Source organism: Gymnodraco acuticeps, unplaced genomic scaffold, assembly GCF_902827175.1.
Source record: "Gymnodraco acuticeps unplaced genomic scaffold, fGymAcu1.1, whole genome shotgun sequence".
NCBI classification, from domain to species: Eukaryota; Metazoa; Chordata; class Actinopteri; order Perciformes; family Bathydraconidae; genus Gymnodraco; species Gymnodraco acuticeps.
In genome coordinates this window covers 1,822,255-1,840,616 of record NW_022989810.1, presented here as the reverse complement: position 1 = coordinate 1,840,616, position 18,362 = coordinate 1,822,255, and the positions used below count along the sequence as shown (strand labels likewise).

Here is an 18,362-nt window from a genome sequence, read left to right as displayed (position 1 = left end):
CCTTAAACCTCATTTATTTTTGTTTAAGTCCCACAACTTTAAAAAAAGATATGGTTGAGTCTCATCAAGCTTGTTTACCCTAGCATATATTTTGGGATTTCTAAACGCAACAGGCGCAACAGCAGACAGACAAAGTTAGTACCTTGCTACTGAACATAGTGGAGCATTTAGCGGCTAAAGAGACACATATTTCTTAAGGAATTGGTGGGGACCAAAACAGAGCTAAAGGAGTTCATATTTGATTCTCCTTGTGTCCAGAAATAAGACTCCGAACAAATGCTAAAGTTGCTCTGTCTTTGTTCGATGTGTAAATATGCAAGTGTTAGCTAACCTGTTTGATGAAACAACTTTAAATAATGTGATAATATGTAAATGTTGTCTTTACAGCTTGTTGTGCTGCCCACAAGGGACAGCACGATCAATGTATGCATGTTCAACTATGTGTTATTATAAAACCATTTGTTCCCAAATGTACCCACACACCTCAGAACAAAGTGATGGCTTATTTTTCTTGCAATACTTAATAACAGAGGAGAACAGAGTCACACAGGCCAAGCAGTTTTAACAGTTCAGCAGAATTAGCAATGAGGTGACGAGAAAGCATTTCCAAATCTACTGATAGACACTGAACAAAATCTCAGCTGTTTGAGAAATCTTCACCCTACGAAAAATTGAGTAAACTGTTTTGGGTGTTGTATTAGTTGTTTACATATTAATTTGTTGCGGATCATTATGGATTGTATAAATGTTTTTTTATCAAGTGCAAGTTGTTTTGCTTTTATTTGACCAAATAACGTAATTCAGGAATCAAGCCTTTTCTCTAAATGCCTGTTTATTCCCCCAGGTCAGAACACCTGTATGTGTTCTTCATGCAGTGGAGCCCGGACATGTATGGTGAGGGGGTCAGGGGGATGGGACAGGAGCCTGGGTTTAGGGTTGTCAAGAAGAATGAAGTGACAGAAACAGATGTGGACGAGCCCATCACCGACCTCAATGTCAAGGAGTGGGAGGTAAGGTCTACGCAGCTCAAACTGTGCCCTACCTTGTTAAATCAAACGTGTTGTCTTAAGCCTCACAGACATGGATTAAATATAGTTCTCCACTATGATTTATTCCATAACTGTGAGCGCAGAAACTCATGTGGTGTATTGTTAATTGTTGTATTTTAAGTTACATGTCGTATAACTGTTGATTTGCTTTTATTATGCAATGCATAGTGAAAACGGGCTAATTTTCATTTTTAAGCCATCATAACTGTGTAGTTGTAAACCTTAGTTTTGTAATCTGCTTCTGTGTATTGCACTTTTATATACCACTGCATATTTCTTGATTTGATGGCAGCTTTGTAAGTCCATGTAAGTTGTGTGAGCACTTGCTTTGCTTGGAAATGTGCTTCTCTGAACTTCCAACCAAAGTGTTTTGCATGTTTGTGTAATTGTTTATTCTTCTCAGTTAGTGTTTTGTAGTTTTCATTATATGTTGTGTGACTGTCTCTAGTGTTGGTGTACATTTAGAAACATTTTTTGCAGAATGGAAAAAGGCTAACACCATTACAGTTTCTTATCTTTGAAATCACCTCAACTCACTTGGTAGTGATGTGGGCTCAGTCTGTCCTACTTTCTTGGTAAACTTACTTCTCAAGGTGTCTTCTTGATTGCACATGAACAGAATGGTGAAGTAAGACTTGGAAGCAAAGACAACAGATGTTCAGCACTGTTATTGGAAGCAGTTGCACCACACTGTGAATAGGTTGTGGTCAGATTATTAACAGCCCTGTGGATAATGAAAATAGGTCATTCATTGTAGGAAGACATTGATACCATGGAAGCAGTGGCAGGGATTTAAACTTTAATGTAAATTCATGATGTAGTAGGAAACAAAGTGGGGTGATTTGTTTTTCATGTTCCATCACATTTAAATAAGTAAATAGGAACCTGTTTCTCTTGTTAGTCCTGTTGAAAATAATACATGAATTTAAAGCAACACTGTTTTTGCTTGTTGCTTTAAGGACCAATAGGTGAGTTTATTTAAATAAATGTTATTGTTTCGGGGGGAAACGGACACATTTGTCTTTAGGCTTGTTAAGTTGTGTATTAATTATTACTTGATTTAATTTGAACTTCTTTACGTAACTTTTGGATACTGTCCTGAAGAAATCATACCTCGTGTGCTAGTGGTGCTACTGTTTCTTTAAATGGTCGGTTATGGGACGGGGGTCATCGTTGTTATCAACCAATGGGGAGCCGGTTTCCCTGCTGTCCCGTGTTATTACTGGTTTACAGCGATGTCACACAATCCATGTGGAGATGCCCCCGTTGGGAAAAAATGTTTCTATTTCAGTCAAGCAAGCTGCCAGGCTTCATATCAACTCCGTCTTCTTGTCTCGGGGCTTTACTTGGAGAACTTAAAGGATTTGTAATGTGACTTTCCAGCTTCAACCTCGCTCCGAAAGCAAGATATGTTTTCTAGGAGGGTGAAAGACCAAAAAAAGCGGCTGAGCCCTAAGTATACTTGTGTATGTTCCTTATGTTTAGGTCATGTTTTCGGTCCTTGGTGATGTATTTGGTATGATGTTGTTGTTGTTAGCAAGCCGTGCTAGCTCGCTAGCGAAGCTAACTAGCCCGCTAGCCCTCTATACAGCAGTATGCAGTCAGCAGTCAGTGATTGATTTTGAACAAAGTGGCCACTGTCCGACCACTATTTGGTAGTCAGGAAGGTGCTCTCATCTGTTGTTTGTCCCATTGGCACCTTGTGATACGATGTGTGGGGCTCTGTAAGCTGTCTGAAAGTTTCCAGTGCGGGGTGCCAGTTAAAAGAGGCAGCCCCTTCTTTCATACACTCACCAGTGTCTTGACCTCACATTACCATACATGTTTTACCAGGTATCATGTGTACTTTATAGCTACAACGTGTTAGTTGGAATGCTAACATGTGCTGTGTTGCAGTATAATCTTTGCTGTCACTTCATCATGCTGACCTTATTTATGAGATTCATCTCTTAAGAGATTGATTCACATTGCAAAGTGTAGCATGCTGCTAGCTAACCCTTTTCCAGGGCACAAATGCACTAAAGTGCCTTCAGCTGTAGGTGAAATGAGGCACACATGTATTTTTTATTAGGGCTGTAGTTATCTACTACATTATTGAGTGCTGTGAAGAGGCAACTTGTTACCAAAACAGTTATTTACACCAAAGGCCACAAGGTAAGCGAAAGATAATCTTAGTTGTAAAAAGTAATTAAAGGCAATGTATGACATGTTTTCCCTGACATTTAAAACATATTAGGAGAGATTATTTTTGACTCTGTACATCTATGGTATGTGTGTGTGTGTGTGTGTTTGTTTGTTTATCTTGTGCACAAGGCTTAAAATATCTTCCTGTATGAGACACAGTGGACTAGTAAACGCCAACGTTGACTCAGTGGCAGAACAGAGGCAGCAGCTCTCTGCGGAGCTGGCAGCGTGGGGTGTAACTGTTGGAATGTTTCCATGCTCACAGGTCATTGTGTTGCTCTGTCTGGGTTGTTGTTTTCTGGATTGTTGTTCCTGACAAACGGAGAGTGTGTTATTGTTCATGCCATGGACTTGGCAAGCATTGTTGCATCAGTCGATTTTGTGGATTTTGAACTTTGCACTCCAAATACTTTTTGGATTGTTTAAGCATTTTGGTTCAGAAGAAAGAGTTTTATTAATATTGCGGTTATTTTGTTTAAGTTGACTTGTAGGATGACTGAGTGGTGTTGGCATTCAATTACACAAACATGCAAAATAACAGAGAGCTCTCTATCTTTAACTAAAAAGTGGACTTGTCAACAGCGGACTTAACGGTATACTTTACCCTAAAAATGACCATTTGTATACCAATTACTCACCCCATGTAACCTTGAATTCTTTAAGAGAAATTCATGGTGAACAAAGAATCAAAATACACAGAGAATTCTTGATCAATGTAGATAAATACGGGGCGTTTGCTCCAAAACTGAATCAAAACGTCCTTTTATAAACTCGTGCGTACCTCATGCAGCATCGTCCAAGTCTCATTTAACCAAAAATGATGTTACAAGAGTTTGTAAATGGATGTTTTTATATAGTTTTGCTGTTGTAAAATGCGCCCAAAGTTCATCACGGAGGATATAGAACAAAGGGTAACTTGAGGTATGTAATTTATATAAAAAATGTTATTTTGTGGGTGAGGTATTCCTTTAAGCCTTGGATACAGTTCTTAACATTTCTGAAATCTGCTTTAATAAAGACTAGTGTTATGTTTTCACTACTTAAAAGGACACTTAGTACTCAAACCTTCTCTGCACTCGCCGGCAAAAGATCCGGTAGAGTTTTATGTTCCACTTGTCCCTGTTTTTGTACTACCAGGTAGTGTCTCTGACGGAGTACCACCGTCGGATCGATGCTCTAAACAGTGACGATCTGCGCTCGCTCTGCAAACGACTCCAGGTGCCCTGACCTGTCTCTCTGCCCAGCCTGTTGCTGCTGCTACTGCTGCCTGCACCAGGATGCTCTCCCAGAGGCTGGAGCAGGCTGCAGCTGCTGCTGATGTTGCATACTAACCTCAACAACACCTGTTCATACTGCTTTACTCTGAAGTAATGGATTGAGTAGGTTTTGCGAGTGCATGGATTCTCAAAACCTATAGAAAACTTGCTTTTCGAGATCAATTGGGAATAACCTCTCAAGAATTTGACAGGAAGTATTTTTTATCAATCCATTACAGAAAACTGTGTTATGAGGTTTTGATGTAACCGCAGCCTTATCTCCATATGTCAGGCTTTCCGTCTTAGACGGGTTGTCATGGTGTTTTTAGCGCTTCAGTCTGGTTACTAGGTAGTTAATGCTAGCTGTTTTTGTGAGCTGTAGACACAGATTACACAGAAATAGCTGTGGTTATTCCCCTTTTTGTTTCTTTATTAGAATATTGTCTTAGTTGTTGAAATAAGATGAGTTTTTAGAGTATTGATGGACAAAGAGATAGTGTGTTGGGGACAGGGTGGAAGTAAGACTCCCATAGGCTGAATGATGTTTCCTGAGAACAATGCAGGTAGGCATGTTTGAATGAGGGCCGAAACGTGAGAGCATTCCAGCCACCACAGCGCTCTACAATCAGCCTCTGTTATCAAGAAAGATAAATAACCCAAACAGTCTGTTGGTCAGAGAAAATTTCAAGCTGCGGATTACAAATGATTCATTGGATTCATTTCCTATTCACTTTGCATTCTCCTCTCCCAGACACTGTTTCAGTATTCTAGTTTGGCCCAACCAATCCTAGTTGTCTGGCATTGGAAAGTGGCAGGAAGATATTCAGCTGTCATCACCAAGTTGTTTGGATTATCAGTGTGTTGCCAGCAAACGCTGCATTTATATTTTGTGCGTGAACACTGTTAGATTTAAAATAGGACTATTGTTGCTCAGGTTAGGCTATATTCTTTATGTCATCATAGCCTGTTAAGTTACACATTTTCTTCAAGTAGAGTTTATCATGTATTACTTCAGAATCCACTGACTCAGTCTATCTGGGCCTTATACTGTTGCAGGTTACAGCCCAATATAAGCAATCCAAAGTTGTAGGTGTATGACAAATAGCTTTAATTGAACCCAACCGGTAAAGATGCTTTATGGAAGCTGAAGTGAAACTCCCCGTTTCAGTGTATATACCTACCTAACATTCATTTGTTCTTGTAGATCACCACCAAGGAGGAGGTGAACTGCAAGCAGGGCACATCCATCAAGTCGGAGCTGGAGCCAGAAACGTTCAAACCCAACCTCAGAGAAGCCAGCGATCTCCTGGAGGCCGACCAGATAGAGAAGGTACCCACCGCTGATGTATAACATATCAATAATGTAACCATATTCATCCAAATGTAATCCATTTTCACTCTGGTGCATTCAATGTGAATTATTCGGCCCCTTTTTAGATTGGTATTTGCAGTATGAACCTATATACTATCATATGATCTGTGGGTCATGCGGTTGTATGCAAACGCAGAGGATTTGTCATTTCACTTTCCTCACCTCATACCTGAAAGACCGTACCTACAGGGTGACTTGGAGAGGGTCTGAGTCCGACCCTTGTCAATTAACTACATGGGTCCCTCAGGGCTCTGTTCTTGGTCCCCTCCTCTTCTCCCTGTACACAAACTCGCTCGGATCTGTCATTAGCCCGCATGGTTTTTCTTACCACTGCTACGCTGACGACACCCAATTAATTCTGTCCTTTCCCCGCTCAGAGACCCAGGTCGTCGCACGCATCTCTGCTCTGACATCTCTCAGTGGATGTCTGCTCACCACCTCAAGCTCAACCTTGACAAGACTGAGCTGCTCTTCCTTCCGGGAAAAGATTGTCCCACTCTTGACCTAACAATCAACATCGGCACCTCAGTTGTTTCCCCGACTCAGACTGCAAGGAATCTGGGTGTGACCCTAGATAACAACCTGTCCTTCATTGCAAACATCGCTGCTACAACCCGTTGCTGCAGATACACGCTTTACAACATCAGGAAGATACATCCCCAGCTGACACAGAAAGCGACTCAGGTTCTGGTCCAGGCTCTCGTCATCTCACGCCTAGACTACTGCAACTCCCTCCTGGCTGGTCTACCTGCATGTGCCATCCGACCTCTGCAGCTCATCCAGAATGCAGCGGCTCGTCTGGTCTTCAACCTTCCTAAATTCTCCCACACCACTCCGCTCCTCCGCTCCCTTCACTGGCTTCCGGTAACTGCTAGAATCCACTTCAAGACACTGGTACTTGCGTACTATGCTGCGAATGGATCTGGCCCTTCGTACATCCAGGACATGGTTAAACCGTACACCCCAGCGCGTGCACTACGCTCTGCATCAGCCAAACGACTCGCTGCACCCTCGCTGCGAGGGGGACCCAAGTTCCCATCGGCGAAAACACGTGGGTTTTCTATCCTGGCTCCAAAATGGTGGAATGAGCTCCCCATTGACATCAGGACAGCAGATAGCTTACACATCTTCCGGCGCAAACTGAAAACTCATCTCTTTCGACTCCACTTCGAGCGATAGATTTATTAACAAAGCACTTTTATACTAATAAAGGACTGGCTTATCTAAAGCCAGTTGAGTAGCACTTGAAATGTTTTTGCTCTATGAAGCCTGATGTACTTATATGATTCTGTTTTCTTCAAGGTTGTCTTCCCGGTCGAATGTACTTATTGTAAGTCGCTTTGGATAAAAGCGTCAGCTAAATGCAATGTAATGTAAAAATTTGTAAGAAAATGTAGCCCTCCTTTCCTTCAGCTCCCTTTTTAGGATTATTTGCCTACCGTGTACTCGGGAAACAAATGTATTCACTGCTGAAGTAACCATTATACACGAGCCTACCCAACCGCACCAATCAGAAGTGCTGTGCTCCACATGTACCAGCCATTGTTAATCAATCAGAAGTGGCCCATGATAGAAGGTGATAGACAGATTGATCCAATCACCTGCCAAGTGCTTTTGAAAGTGCCTGCCCTTTCCAAATGGCTTCCAATGGAGCTTTAGATGGTTTCTGAGTCAGGTTAGTAATGCTCCATCACATGTTTCTATTACAGGGTGAATCTTAAACTGAAGCTTGACTTTAAAGCAACCTAACAGAAGTTTCATGTAAGTTTAGTTCTTTCACTCGTAGCTCGGCTGCGAGGGTGCTAGAGACGGGAGCACGTTGATACGACCTTCCTAGACGGAGTTCTGGCCGCATTTTACAATAAACTTCCTTTGGGTCGCTAAAAAATTAATATCGCAAATCGCAATATTTGTCAGAAAAATCGCAATTAGATTTTTTTTCCAGAATGGTGCAGCCCTAGTACAAACAGCAAAAAAGTCTATTATATACCATCAGCACACTCACTCTTCCACCAGGCTCAGAAGCCATTAAGCTATGGGTGGTGGCAAAGTGAGACGGTGCAAAGTGAGTATGATTGAAGAGAAAGTTTGCCCCAAAATCAAAAATAATTTATCTTCTGATATTTATGAATCCGATTTTTACTGTGAGTTGTTGTTCGAAATGTCTCTTGGCACTCACTTGTGGTGCTCACAGCTGCAAATAATACATTTGTTAAACTCGACAGCAATGTCTCCTTTTAGAAATCATGACCCAGTTGCTAAAGATAGTTCTTAGTCCTTGTTTCATGTAGGAACTATCTTATTTGTATGGTATTACCACGCAGAAGGAAGCATGCACCTGCTCATGGACGAGAGACTTGAGCTTGTGAACAATAATGTAAACATGGAGACATCTGAGCAATAATGTTAGATTACTCAAGTGAGCTCAGGAAAGCCTTTTATAATTTAGTAAATGCACGCTTCTTTCTACGGCGTGATACTGTAGAAAGAAAATAGTCCCTAATTGAAACTTAGGTCTCTAACTCTGTCAGGATTTCTAGACGGGGACATGCTGTTCAGTTATTAACACTAGAACCGCCAGAGGTCACATGTACCCGCTATTGATTTTCAATTGATTTACAATGTTCTTTTATCTATCATACAGAACAGTGAGTTTTGATCGCACAGGGATGAAACTTATACCAATAGAATCTGTGGACTCTCAGCTTTCCATATGCTATGATAGTTTGTGCAGATAGCATGAAGTATAAAATATCACTACCAGTGCTTATTTAAAAGCTTGGTGTTAGACTTGTTTTGTTTAGGTACAAATCTCTATCTATCTATCTATAACTATCTATCGATCCATCTGTAATGTTCTGTTCTATGGACATATAATTGTCTACATAAACAGACGACGCGGACTACTTCGCTCATTCCGAGTGTCCATCTTTATTCAACTGGCACGTAACCTGCACACATGCATTACGTCCTCAACGTGAGCTCAGTCATCCAAGATCTTGTATTCTCCAAGATGTTACATTATCTATAACTATCTCTCTTTCTCTCTCTATCTATCTATCTATAAGGAACTGCAGTAGGCAAAAGGCGTTGCTATAGCAACACGTCATGTTTACGCTGCATTTTCTATGAGGTAAATATTACCCGCTGGTGGATATGGGTATAAATGGCACATTCTTTGGCGATTTTTTCAATCTGACTTCATATTGACAATTGAGAAACACATTAACAGACTTGTCTCAGGCGCTAACCTTTATGTTGTTTGAGGTGTACTGTACGCCCCGCAGGCCTTGCAGGTTAGTGCACACGCAGACACACCCAGATGAGTCCCTATCGGCATATTGACCAATAGATTGCCAGTGTGCGTCTTCCTTTAATGTCCCTGAGGACGTGGCTCAGAGCAGAGGTCGAATCACAGCAGAGCGAAGGTGAGGCTCTTCTCCTCAGGGCTCCGTCTCCAGCCTGCTGCTTATAGACCGCTCCACCACGGGAGGAAGTGCTGAACAAACAAGAAGAAGAGCAAAGGACTGAGGAATTAGTGTAGAGCGCACAGAACGTTTAAAGGATCCATACTGAGGGAAACAGAGAGAGTTGTCTGTCTGTTTTATCTGTCCGTTAAAATGAAGCATCCAGTGCACCCCCCCTCCAGCGCCTTGCTCCGCTTTATCTCCCCGCGCAGCGCAGCCCTGTTAATCCTTCAGTCGGGCAGCAGCAGGGAGAGCTGGCCTCTCCTGTGTTCGGAGCCCTGTTACTCTTCTCTAAACGCCACACAGTGTTAAAAGGTCACTGCAGATGTAATTGAGCATTGGTGGCTGTGGCCTTTCCGTGTTTCATTTCCTTTCTCTCTTTTCTCTGCTTCCTTTATCTTTATTATAACCCCCCCCCTCCCTACACAGCTCGCCAGGAATCTCCCACCACGGACCATTGGGTACCCATGGACGCTGGCCTTTGGCACATCAAAGCATGGCATGAGCATCAAGTCTCTGTACAGAGCCATGCAGGGCCAGGACACCCCCGTGCTCATGGTGATTAAGGACAGCGACGGCCAGGTGAGCTGCAGATACAACCCAGCAGGGGAACACTGGGAAATGTAGGAGCTGAGTTAGGCCCAGTGTACACAGAGCGTCGTCTTCCCGCAGAAGGGAGCTGGGCGGTGCCTCCTCCCAAGCAGAGGGGGGAAGTGACTAAGTACATTTGTTTTTCCACCATAAACACAAACTGGAAGATGCTTGCTCTCACGCTTTGAATGGATGAGCTTCACCTCTCAGACAGTTGGCGCTATAGAGCGAGGACGTTATGGCTAAAAAAATCACAACACTCACCGGCAGCATCATCAGGGTTCTATCTAATCTAATCCAACAAATGACCTTTTTGGTCTTTATTCTGGTAGTTTCCTTATGAAAGACAGAGCAGAAAACAAGCATCTCCTTTGATTGCTGCAGTGACGGCACCCGGGTGACTTTCTTAAAAAAGTTGATATTTTCAAGTGGAAACACTTGGAGCAAAAACATTGTAGCGCTAAAAAGAAAATGCAGGATGCAGTGCTTCTTCTCGAGGCGATGATGAAATATGCTCTCCTCCTCATTGGAAACCATTTCAAAAGATGGACACTTCAGGTGTTAATTGTTGTTATTGCATTCTTTGTGATTTGTTCCTCCAGGTGTTTGGTGCGTTGGCGTCTGAGCCCTTTAAAGTCAGCGATGGCTTCTATGGCACCGGGGAGACCTTCCTCTTCACCTTCAATCCAGAGTTTGAGGTACACTACCTTCACTTTCTGTAGGAATTCAAAAATGTACAGTGTCCTTTATGATGGCACTTTCCCTCAGGTAAGAACATTTGCTAAAAGAGAGTGAATATTTGAGGTGATCATCATGTGGTTGCAAACATTACCACGGTGTAGTGTCATTTTGTATCTGCCCTTTGTGTGGATAAACAATATGCTAAGAGGTTTACCATGCAAACTGTGAATGTAAACATTGTGTAATCTGCCTTATCCGCAACAAAAATATTGTTTTTTGTGTAACGGGCCAAAAACACTTGGATACTTCCAACACAATAATGTTGTGTGGAACTGGAAAGAAGTTTGAAAAGACTGTTTTAGGCAAAGCGTTAATATTGCAGACTTAACCCAGATAACATAGTGTATGCAATACTAAGCCAGGATAGACTCGAGGTTACACGGTGAATAAGCTCTTCTTCTACTCCCAACCCATGCGCTGATAAATATGCGTCTGTATATCTGTATACATTTGAAAGTGTTCTTTGAACGGTTCTTTAAAGCTTCCAATTTCAGAGGCATGGAGCGTTTTGTAACTTGCATTCTTGGTTATGCTCTGACAGCATTTACACTGGAATGCTTTCAGGGTGGAGGAATTAAAAAAATGCTATATTTGCATAACAGGTTTACATTAAGGGGCTTTAATCCTGTCATCTATGACAATTCAATGATTGTCTGGATCTTCCCCATAACCAGAAATATAGAAAATGTAGACTTCTCTTAAAAGGACAGTGTCTGCATTATCAAATGTATCTCTGCAAATAATGATCAGAATGTCACCTAATTTGGATCAGATGTTTACAGACACTAAACACTGAATCGTAGGATATTAAAATAAGGAAAGGTATCTATTAATATATGAACCATCTTATATGCCTTGCGTTATAGTATAATGCAAGGCAAGATGTTAATACTAGACCATGCCTTAGAGGTAAACATCGATGTGTTCTGCTCCCATCGGGGTAAACACCACTCTGTGTGTGTGTGTGTGTGTGTGTGTGTGTGTGTGTGTGTGTGTGTGTGTGTGTGTGTGTGTGTGTGTGTGTGTGTGTGTGTGTGTGTGTGTGTGTGTGTGTGTGTGTGTGTGTGTGTGTGTGTGTGTGTGTTGTGTGTGTGTGTGTGTGTGTGTGTGTGTGTGTGTGTGTGTGTGTGTGTGTGTGTGTGTGTGTCAGGTGTTCAAATGGACAGGAGACAACATGTTCTTCATGAAAGGAAATATGGACTCTCTATCTTTTGGTGGAGGAAGGTGAGTCAAATATTACAGACACATCTTTCAGTCTGAACTAAATATCTTTTAGTAGAATCTAATGATACAATATAGTTCAAAGTTATTCCCCCGAATGAAATAATGATATTGAAGAGGTAGATAATTGAGAATAACACATCATTTAAGAACTGATGGAAAGAAATCTTCCTTTTGTTCTATCTTTTTGTCTGGAAGCAGGTGAGACTGAAGCTAATGTAGTGTAACCTGCTAACATGCTGTCACTGTGTTTAGAGTGCATGGGAGGGACTTGACTCAAATACAAAAGTGAGTGCTTTTAGTATTTCGACCATGAGGTAATGGTGCACTTCAGCCTATTGTGGCCGAACAACAACAAACACATTTATAAATGTTAGTGGCAAAATCAGTTTTTTCATCTGCTTAACACAGGAGAAAACACTATTTAGATCACACTTATAATAAATCACCAGATTAGTATTTTTCTCACGTGTGTATAAAAATGATTTTCATTGCATAAAAGCGTTAGTCATGAAATATGCCTTAAAGACTGTAGCCTCCTGGATGATAACCTCCAGCTAAGCCCTGTCTCTCTCCCCAGCGGGGAGTTCGGCCTGTGGCTGGACGGAGACCTGTACCACGGCAGGAGCCACTCCTGTAAAACATTTGGGAACCCCATGCTGTCGAAGAAGGAGGATTTCTATGTTCAGGACATAGAGATCTGGGCTTTTGAATAACAGTGCACCACAGGGAGAGAAAAAAACAAGTCCTGCAACAGGGCAAAGCGAGGAGCCCCTCCTCCTTTAGAACAATGGCCCCCAACCTGACTGCACATCACCGGGCTCCGCAGGAGGCCAGCTGCCAGATGCTTGTTGTGCGTTACTACTGCAGTTATTACGGAGCTTCTTTTTCTTCGTGAAAAATGACCTTTGTGTGTATCTTGTTACAGCCTTGTGCGGCGTCTTTGCAGAGTAGGGGGAGTGTGTGAGTGAGGGAGAGGAGAGAGCCTTTAGGAGCATTAGAACTCCTCTCCACCTGAAGGTGTTGGCGTTTGAACCGAGAAAAGGACCGCCCTACTCGTCCAGATCGTGTGTCCGTCACAGAACCTCAAGGAGCCCCCCCCCCCTAGAACTTAGTAGGATGTTACTCACTGTGCTGTCTCCACAGAGAGAGACCCAGGTAGGCAGACAGAGGCTGAACACATTCCATTACTCCTGGTGATGGTAGTGTCGCATTTAAATAAAATAAAAAAACTCATCAGCAGCAGGATATGATGACACTTGGCTCAGAGAGGATTTGCCGTGTAAGGGGGGGTGTTAGGCTTTTTTCCAGTACAGTTTTGGGTTGTCTTCTGAGTATACTGACTATAGAGTATTGTGTATTGTAGTCCTCCTGTCGTTCACTGTCATAGCACACCATCTGAAGCACATAGCTATACTCAGATCACCCCTCGTCGTGCTGTTCTGTTCAGTGGGTGTACTGTTCGTAGACGGTAACGTATTGCAATAGATTTGTGGAATATGCAAAATAACTGTCCTGTGACCTCAAGTACCCGCGAGGTGGGGGGGGGGGGGGGGGGAGGCGCGGCACTTTAGCCGCGGCCCGTCGCTCTTTCACGAGAGAAACCTGTAGAGATTTGACGTCTTGATACACGATCGCTTTTCCGGGGGGGGGGGGGTGGTCATTTGAAAAGCCCGCGACATGGTTAACTGTTTTACATGCATATATGACAATTATTTATTGGTATATATGATTATATAGGGATTTATATAATCATATATATTTTGCTGTTAAGTGTGACAGTGATCTACTTGTGCTGATATTTCAGCTGTTACAATATTATGTATATTATTACCCTGTAAATTAATGTTCAAATAGTAGATGTGTTCCTATATATATATATATTTATATATATATATATAAATACATAATGCTATATAAATATATATATATAATAAAGTGTGGATTGGTGGGTTGCTTCCAGCACTTTAATCAGGTGTAAAGCGTCAGGCCAGGTTCCTATATTCTCTTAGCAGTAGCTGTACAGTACTTTTTTTGTTTAGATCATTAAGATGTTAACTGTTAGTAGAAGCTTGCTGCTACCAATATCAATAAGGGTATGCACTAACGCTCTGTGTGTCTAATAAGGAGGATTACTCTGAGGCAGGAAGGGGGGGGGGGGGGGGTGGAAGGTTGGTTCTCTGCTGTTGGCTGTCAGGTCGGTGGGTGGAGGTAGGTTTGCAGGCAGGGTGAGGGGGGGGGTGTGTACAGGACGTATCCTTCCACCCCTTCCTGGTCTTCCACACCAGTATTTGTGTCCTTGTGGAGCCACAAAGAATAATATGGATAATTCTTCCGATCATTTCACCAGATTACAATGTATCAGTGATGTATAAATAACAATAAAGCTGAATTAATTGTTGTAACCTGGGATACGACTCAATCAATGAATGTTTATTTATATAGCCCAATATCACAAATGTTACATTTGTCTCAGTGGACTTTACAGTTTGTACAGAATATCAGTATGACAATACGACACCCTCTGTCCTTAGACCCTCACATCGTACAAGGAAAAACTTCCGGAGAAAACCCACAGTTTAAAGGGAAAAATGGGAGAAACCTCAGGGAGAGCAACAGAGGAGGGATCCCTCTCCCAGGACGGACAGACGTGCAATAGATGCCGTGTGTAAATTGAAAAGATAATACATTTGCAACATAGGTAGTCCAAATGTTTGGAAATGCATGTGTGTATAATAGGAAGATGAATCCACGAGCATATCCATCCAGGACCTATGATCCAGGACCACAGCCACGACTCAAGATCCAGGGCTCGCGATGCAGGACACAGGACCGCAGGATCATCCATGACTCCGGATCCCGGCGTATATAGACACCAAAAAGAAGGAAATGTGTGGAAGCTGGGTTGAATCTGTGATGTTTCTTTTTTTAGTTTAATATATCTGCTTTTTTTACACTTAACTCCTCAAAGGATAGTTGTGTGCTCTTTTGTATTCACATTCTTAAGTGTTAATTGGAAACACATTTGTACACAATCCCCAAAACAAATAAAAAAACGTCACTATATTTGCTATTTAAAAGTAAAGCTGCTCAGAATTGGTAGGAGTTTCCCGCTGCTGCTCTGTAGGTTGGATTTGATTTCACTCTCACCTGATACACTGCTTACACATCTTTTGAATTACTAAACTGCTCAGGTGCTTTGAATGTAAGCAAGATGACACAGTGAAACGGTTCATGTTTAAGAAGAAAACTAATGGGTTGTGAGATGGAACAGTACATTGACTAGTCAAACATTTATTAAAATATTTTATGTTTTACTTTCATGCTGCAGCTTTTAAATCCAAATATATTAAACGTTTGTATTTTACATACATCCTACAACATGTGTGTGTAAAATGATGATCTGTTTCAGCTGTCAGCTTTATCAATCACTGATCCTGGTTTAAAGTGTACATTCAGCAGTCGGAGATAAAACCTACCTTTGGCCAGTTCTCTCTTGAACCCAGAAGACCACCCCACTATATGTAGCCGACTAACTCCAGTTAAATAACAGGAAACTTACAAAGCCTTGCTGCGGTCGTTAAAGGTATTTATTTCAGAAACACTTTTTGTTATATTCCATGGAATGCTCTTAACTACGACGGAGTATTAGGGCCACACTTAGAAGAAAAAAACAGAGAGATTTCGAGAATAAAGTCATAGTTACGATAATAAAGTCGTAATATTACGAGAATAAAGTCATAGTTACGAGATTAAAATCGTAGTTTCATAAGTGACTTGAGAAGGAGACAACAGGAGCGTCCTGCAATAAAATGAGGAATGTGGAGCATCTTGTAAAGCAGTAGGCCCTAGCCTACTTTAGTTTTGGTTTCTCAAATAACGAAATACTTAATCTTTTGGCGCATCAGATTATCATAAGTATTTGAACTTTGAAAAGGTTGTGCAATAAACTGTCTATTATATCGAAGAAAGAACCAAACGGACTTGGAGGAGATTGTCTCCTTTCTGCCGGAGGAAATTGCTGGTTCTGGCCGACTACAAGGCTATCGTCGGTTACATCTACGAGCTGTTCAAAGGGGATTTGTTGTTTCACAAGAAACGATGAGACTTGTAATCAAGGCTTTGGATCCAGAAGGAGTCGAACGATAGCCTTGTAGTGGAATCGGAATGAGCTCCCCATTGAAATCAGTGTAGCAGAAAGCTTACACATCTTCCGGCGCAGACTGAAAACTCTCTTTCGACTCCACTTCGAGCGATAGAATTACTAACAAAGAATTGCTAACAAAGTACTACTAAAAAGGACTGGCTTATCTAAAGCCAGTTGAGTAGCACTTGACATTTTTTAGCTCTATGAAACCTGATGTACTTATATGATGCTGTTTTCTTGAAGTTTGTATCTTGTTGGTCGAACGCACTTATTGTAAATCGCTTTGGATACAAGCGTCAGCTAAATGCAATGTAATGTAGTCGGCCAGAACCAGCCATTTCTCCAGTAGGGCCTGGCTCATTTCGTGGCATCTGCAGGCAGTGGCAAGTCCTTCCGGCATATGCCACAGAGGCCACTACTCTGTGGTAGCTGTGGCAAGTACTTCCGGCATATGCCACAGAGGCCGCTACTCTGTGGTAGCTGTGGCAAGTACTTCCGGCATATGCCACAAGATGCCAGAGTAAGAGAACGTTTACGGTAGCTGCCATTCGCCTTCCGTTGCAAATGCTGCTATTTAAACCCGTATTTATCGTGTAAAATGTCGCTGTTTTGGCATGACTTTATCGAACTGGACAGGACTGATGATCTGTGCACAGGGTTGGGTTGTAACTGAGTACATGTAACGGCGTTACGTAATCAGAATACAAAAACCAAGTAGCCTAACTGTATTCAGCTCGCGTTACATTTGAAAAACAACTAATCCGAATACAGTTACTTTCATAAACCTGAAGTGAATACATTTTGGAATACTTATTGGAATTATTGGTGGAAAAGTTTCCTCACAAAATGTATCCTAATATTCATTACCGGCAGAACTGTGTGCACAGCGCAGCAGCATGTCTGTGAGGCCCCGCCCCCGCACGCAGATGAGAGAGAGATCTCTTTTTAAATATATTGAAAGTTAGAAACGGAGATGGTTCGATAAAACGTGCAAGATAACGTTTATGTAGCATTTATTTATTGTCGAAATGATGACATTTCATAACTGGATCAAATCAAAGTGAATGGCCTGCTGCTGCTGAAGGCATGGGGCAAATATAAGTCCTTTGCCTAATTTATAAAGTAAACCTTAGCATCTCACTAGCAGTGGCAACTGCAATCAGTTACAGCTGCCCTAAGTCTGTAGCCAAGTCTAATAACACCAGTGTACACGTTCTGTGTCAATACATATATGTATTTGTTAATTATTTGTCTTTACTAGTCATACACCTGGTTTATCGTAGCAAGCAGTGGAAACTCCCCTCAAGAAGCAAAAATTGCCAAGGGGGTTGCAACCATGGATGCCCTCACTCGCCAATATTTCATCATAAATATAGCACGTTTGTTTATTTTAGCAAACCATGCTCCAAGTAAAATTGAATAGAAATTATAATGTTTTAAAAAATAGAGATCGGACCATCAGTCCTGCAGATCATCAGTCCTGTGTACAGAGATCAGTTCGATAAAGTCATGCCAAAACAGCGACATTTTACACGATAAATACAGGTTTAAATAGCAGCATTTGCCACGGAAGGCGAGTGGCAGCTACCGTAAACCTTCTCTTAATCTGGCATCTTGTGGCAACTCCCGTTGAGCAGCGGCAGATGCCTCGGCAAATTGTGGCATCTGTGGCATATGCCGGAAGGATTTGCCACAGCTACCACAGAGTAGCGGCCTCTGTGGCATATGCCGGAAGGACTTGCCACTGCCTGCAGATGCCACGAAATGATTGCTGTCTCTCCATTTCCTCCTGCAGAAAGGAGACAATCTCCTCCAAGCCCGCTTCTCAAGTCACTTATGAAACTACGACTTTAATCTCGTAATTATTACTTTATTCGCGTAACATTACGACTTTATTCTCGTAACCATGACTTTATTCTCGTAATATTACGACTTTATTCTCGTAACTATGACTTTATTCTCGTATTATTACGACTTTATTCTCGAAATCTCTCTGTTTTTTTTCTTGCAAGTGTGGCCCTAATACTCCGTCGTACTTAACATCCCGATAGCAATGAATATCTGAAGTGCTTTGACAAAAAATCCATAAAAAAATATCATCTCTGGAAGCCGTAGTACTGTAAAAAGCACGACCAATCATCTGAGCCGGCCCGGCTAAAGTAACTGGATGGCCTACCTGCCTGTCAGCCTTCCATCTGTGCACAAACTTATCTCGTGCCCTCATTGGTCATGTGCGCGTTCGTGTGTGTTGGAGGAGGGGCTCTGTAAGGAAGTGGCAGATTTTTTCCGGTTGTGTATTTTCAAATTCTAGCGCACTCGAGCTGGTTTCTCCAA

At 42.0% G+C, this 18,362-nt stretch overlaps 1 protein-coding gene across 8 annotated transcripts in view; it reads left to right on the top strand.

Moving 5' to 3' along the window:
• Positions 1-14,286, top strand: part of oxr1a (oxidation resistance 1a) — a 244,486-nt gene extending 230,200 nt beyond the window's left edge. For 4 of the 8 annotated variants that reach the window (XM_034228824.1, XM_034228835.1, XM_034228852.1 and 1 more), the window contains 7 exons: positions 845-1,010; positions 4,371-4,451; positions 5,694-5,819; positions 9,758-9,910; positions 10,522-10,617; positions 11,811-11,884; positions 12,462-12,741. In XM_034228824.1, coding sequence (XP_034084715.1) covers positions 845-1,010; positions 4,371-4,451; positions 5,694-5,819; positions 9,758-9,910; positions 10,522-10,617; positions 11,811-11,884; positions 12,462-12,597 — 832 coding nt within the window. In that variant the 3' untranslated portion in view covers positions 12,598-12,741. Of the gene's footprint in view, positions 1-844; positions 1,011-1,059; positions 2,516-4,370; positions 4,452-5,693; positions 5,820-9,757; positions 9,911-10,521; positions 10,618-11,810; positions 11,885-12,082; positions 12,170-12,461 lie in introns of those variants that run through there. The other 4 variants (XR_004570270.1, XM_034228820.1, XM_034228870.1 and 1 more) reach the window with 4 other exon arrangements.
• Positions 14,287-18,362: the final 4,076 nt, after the last annotated feature.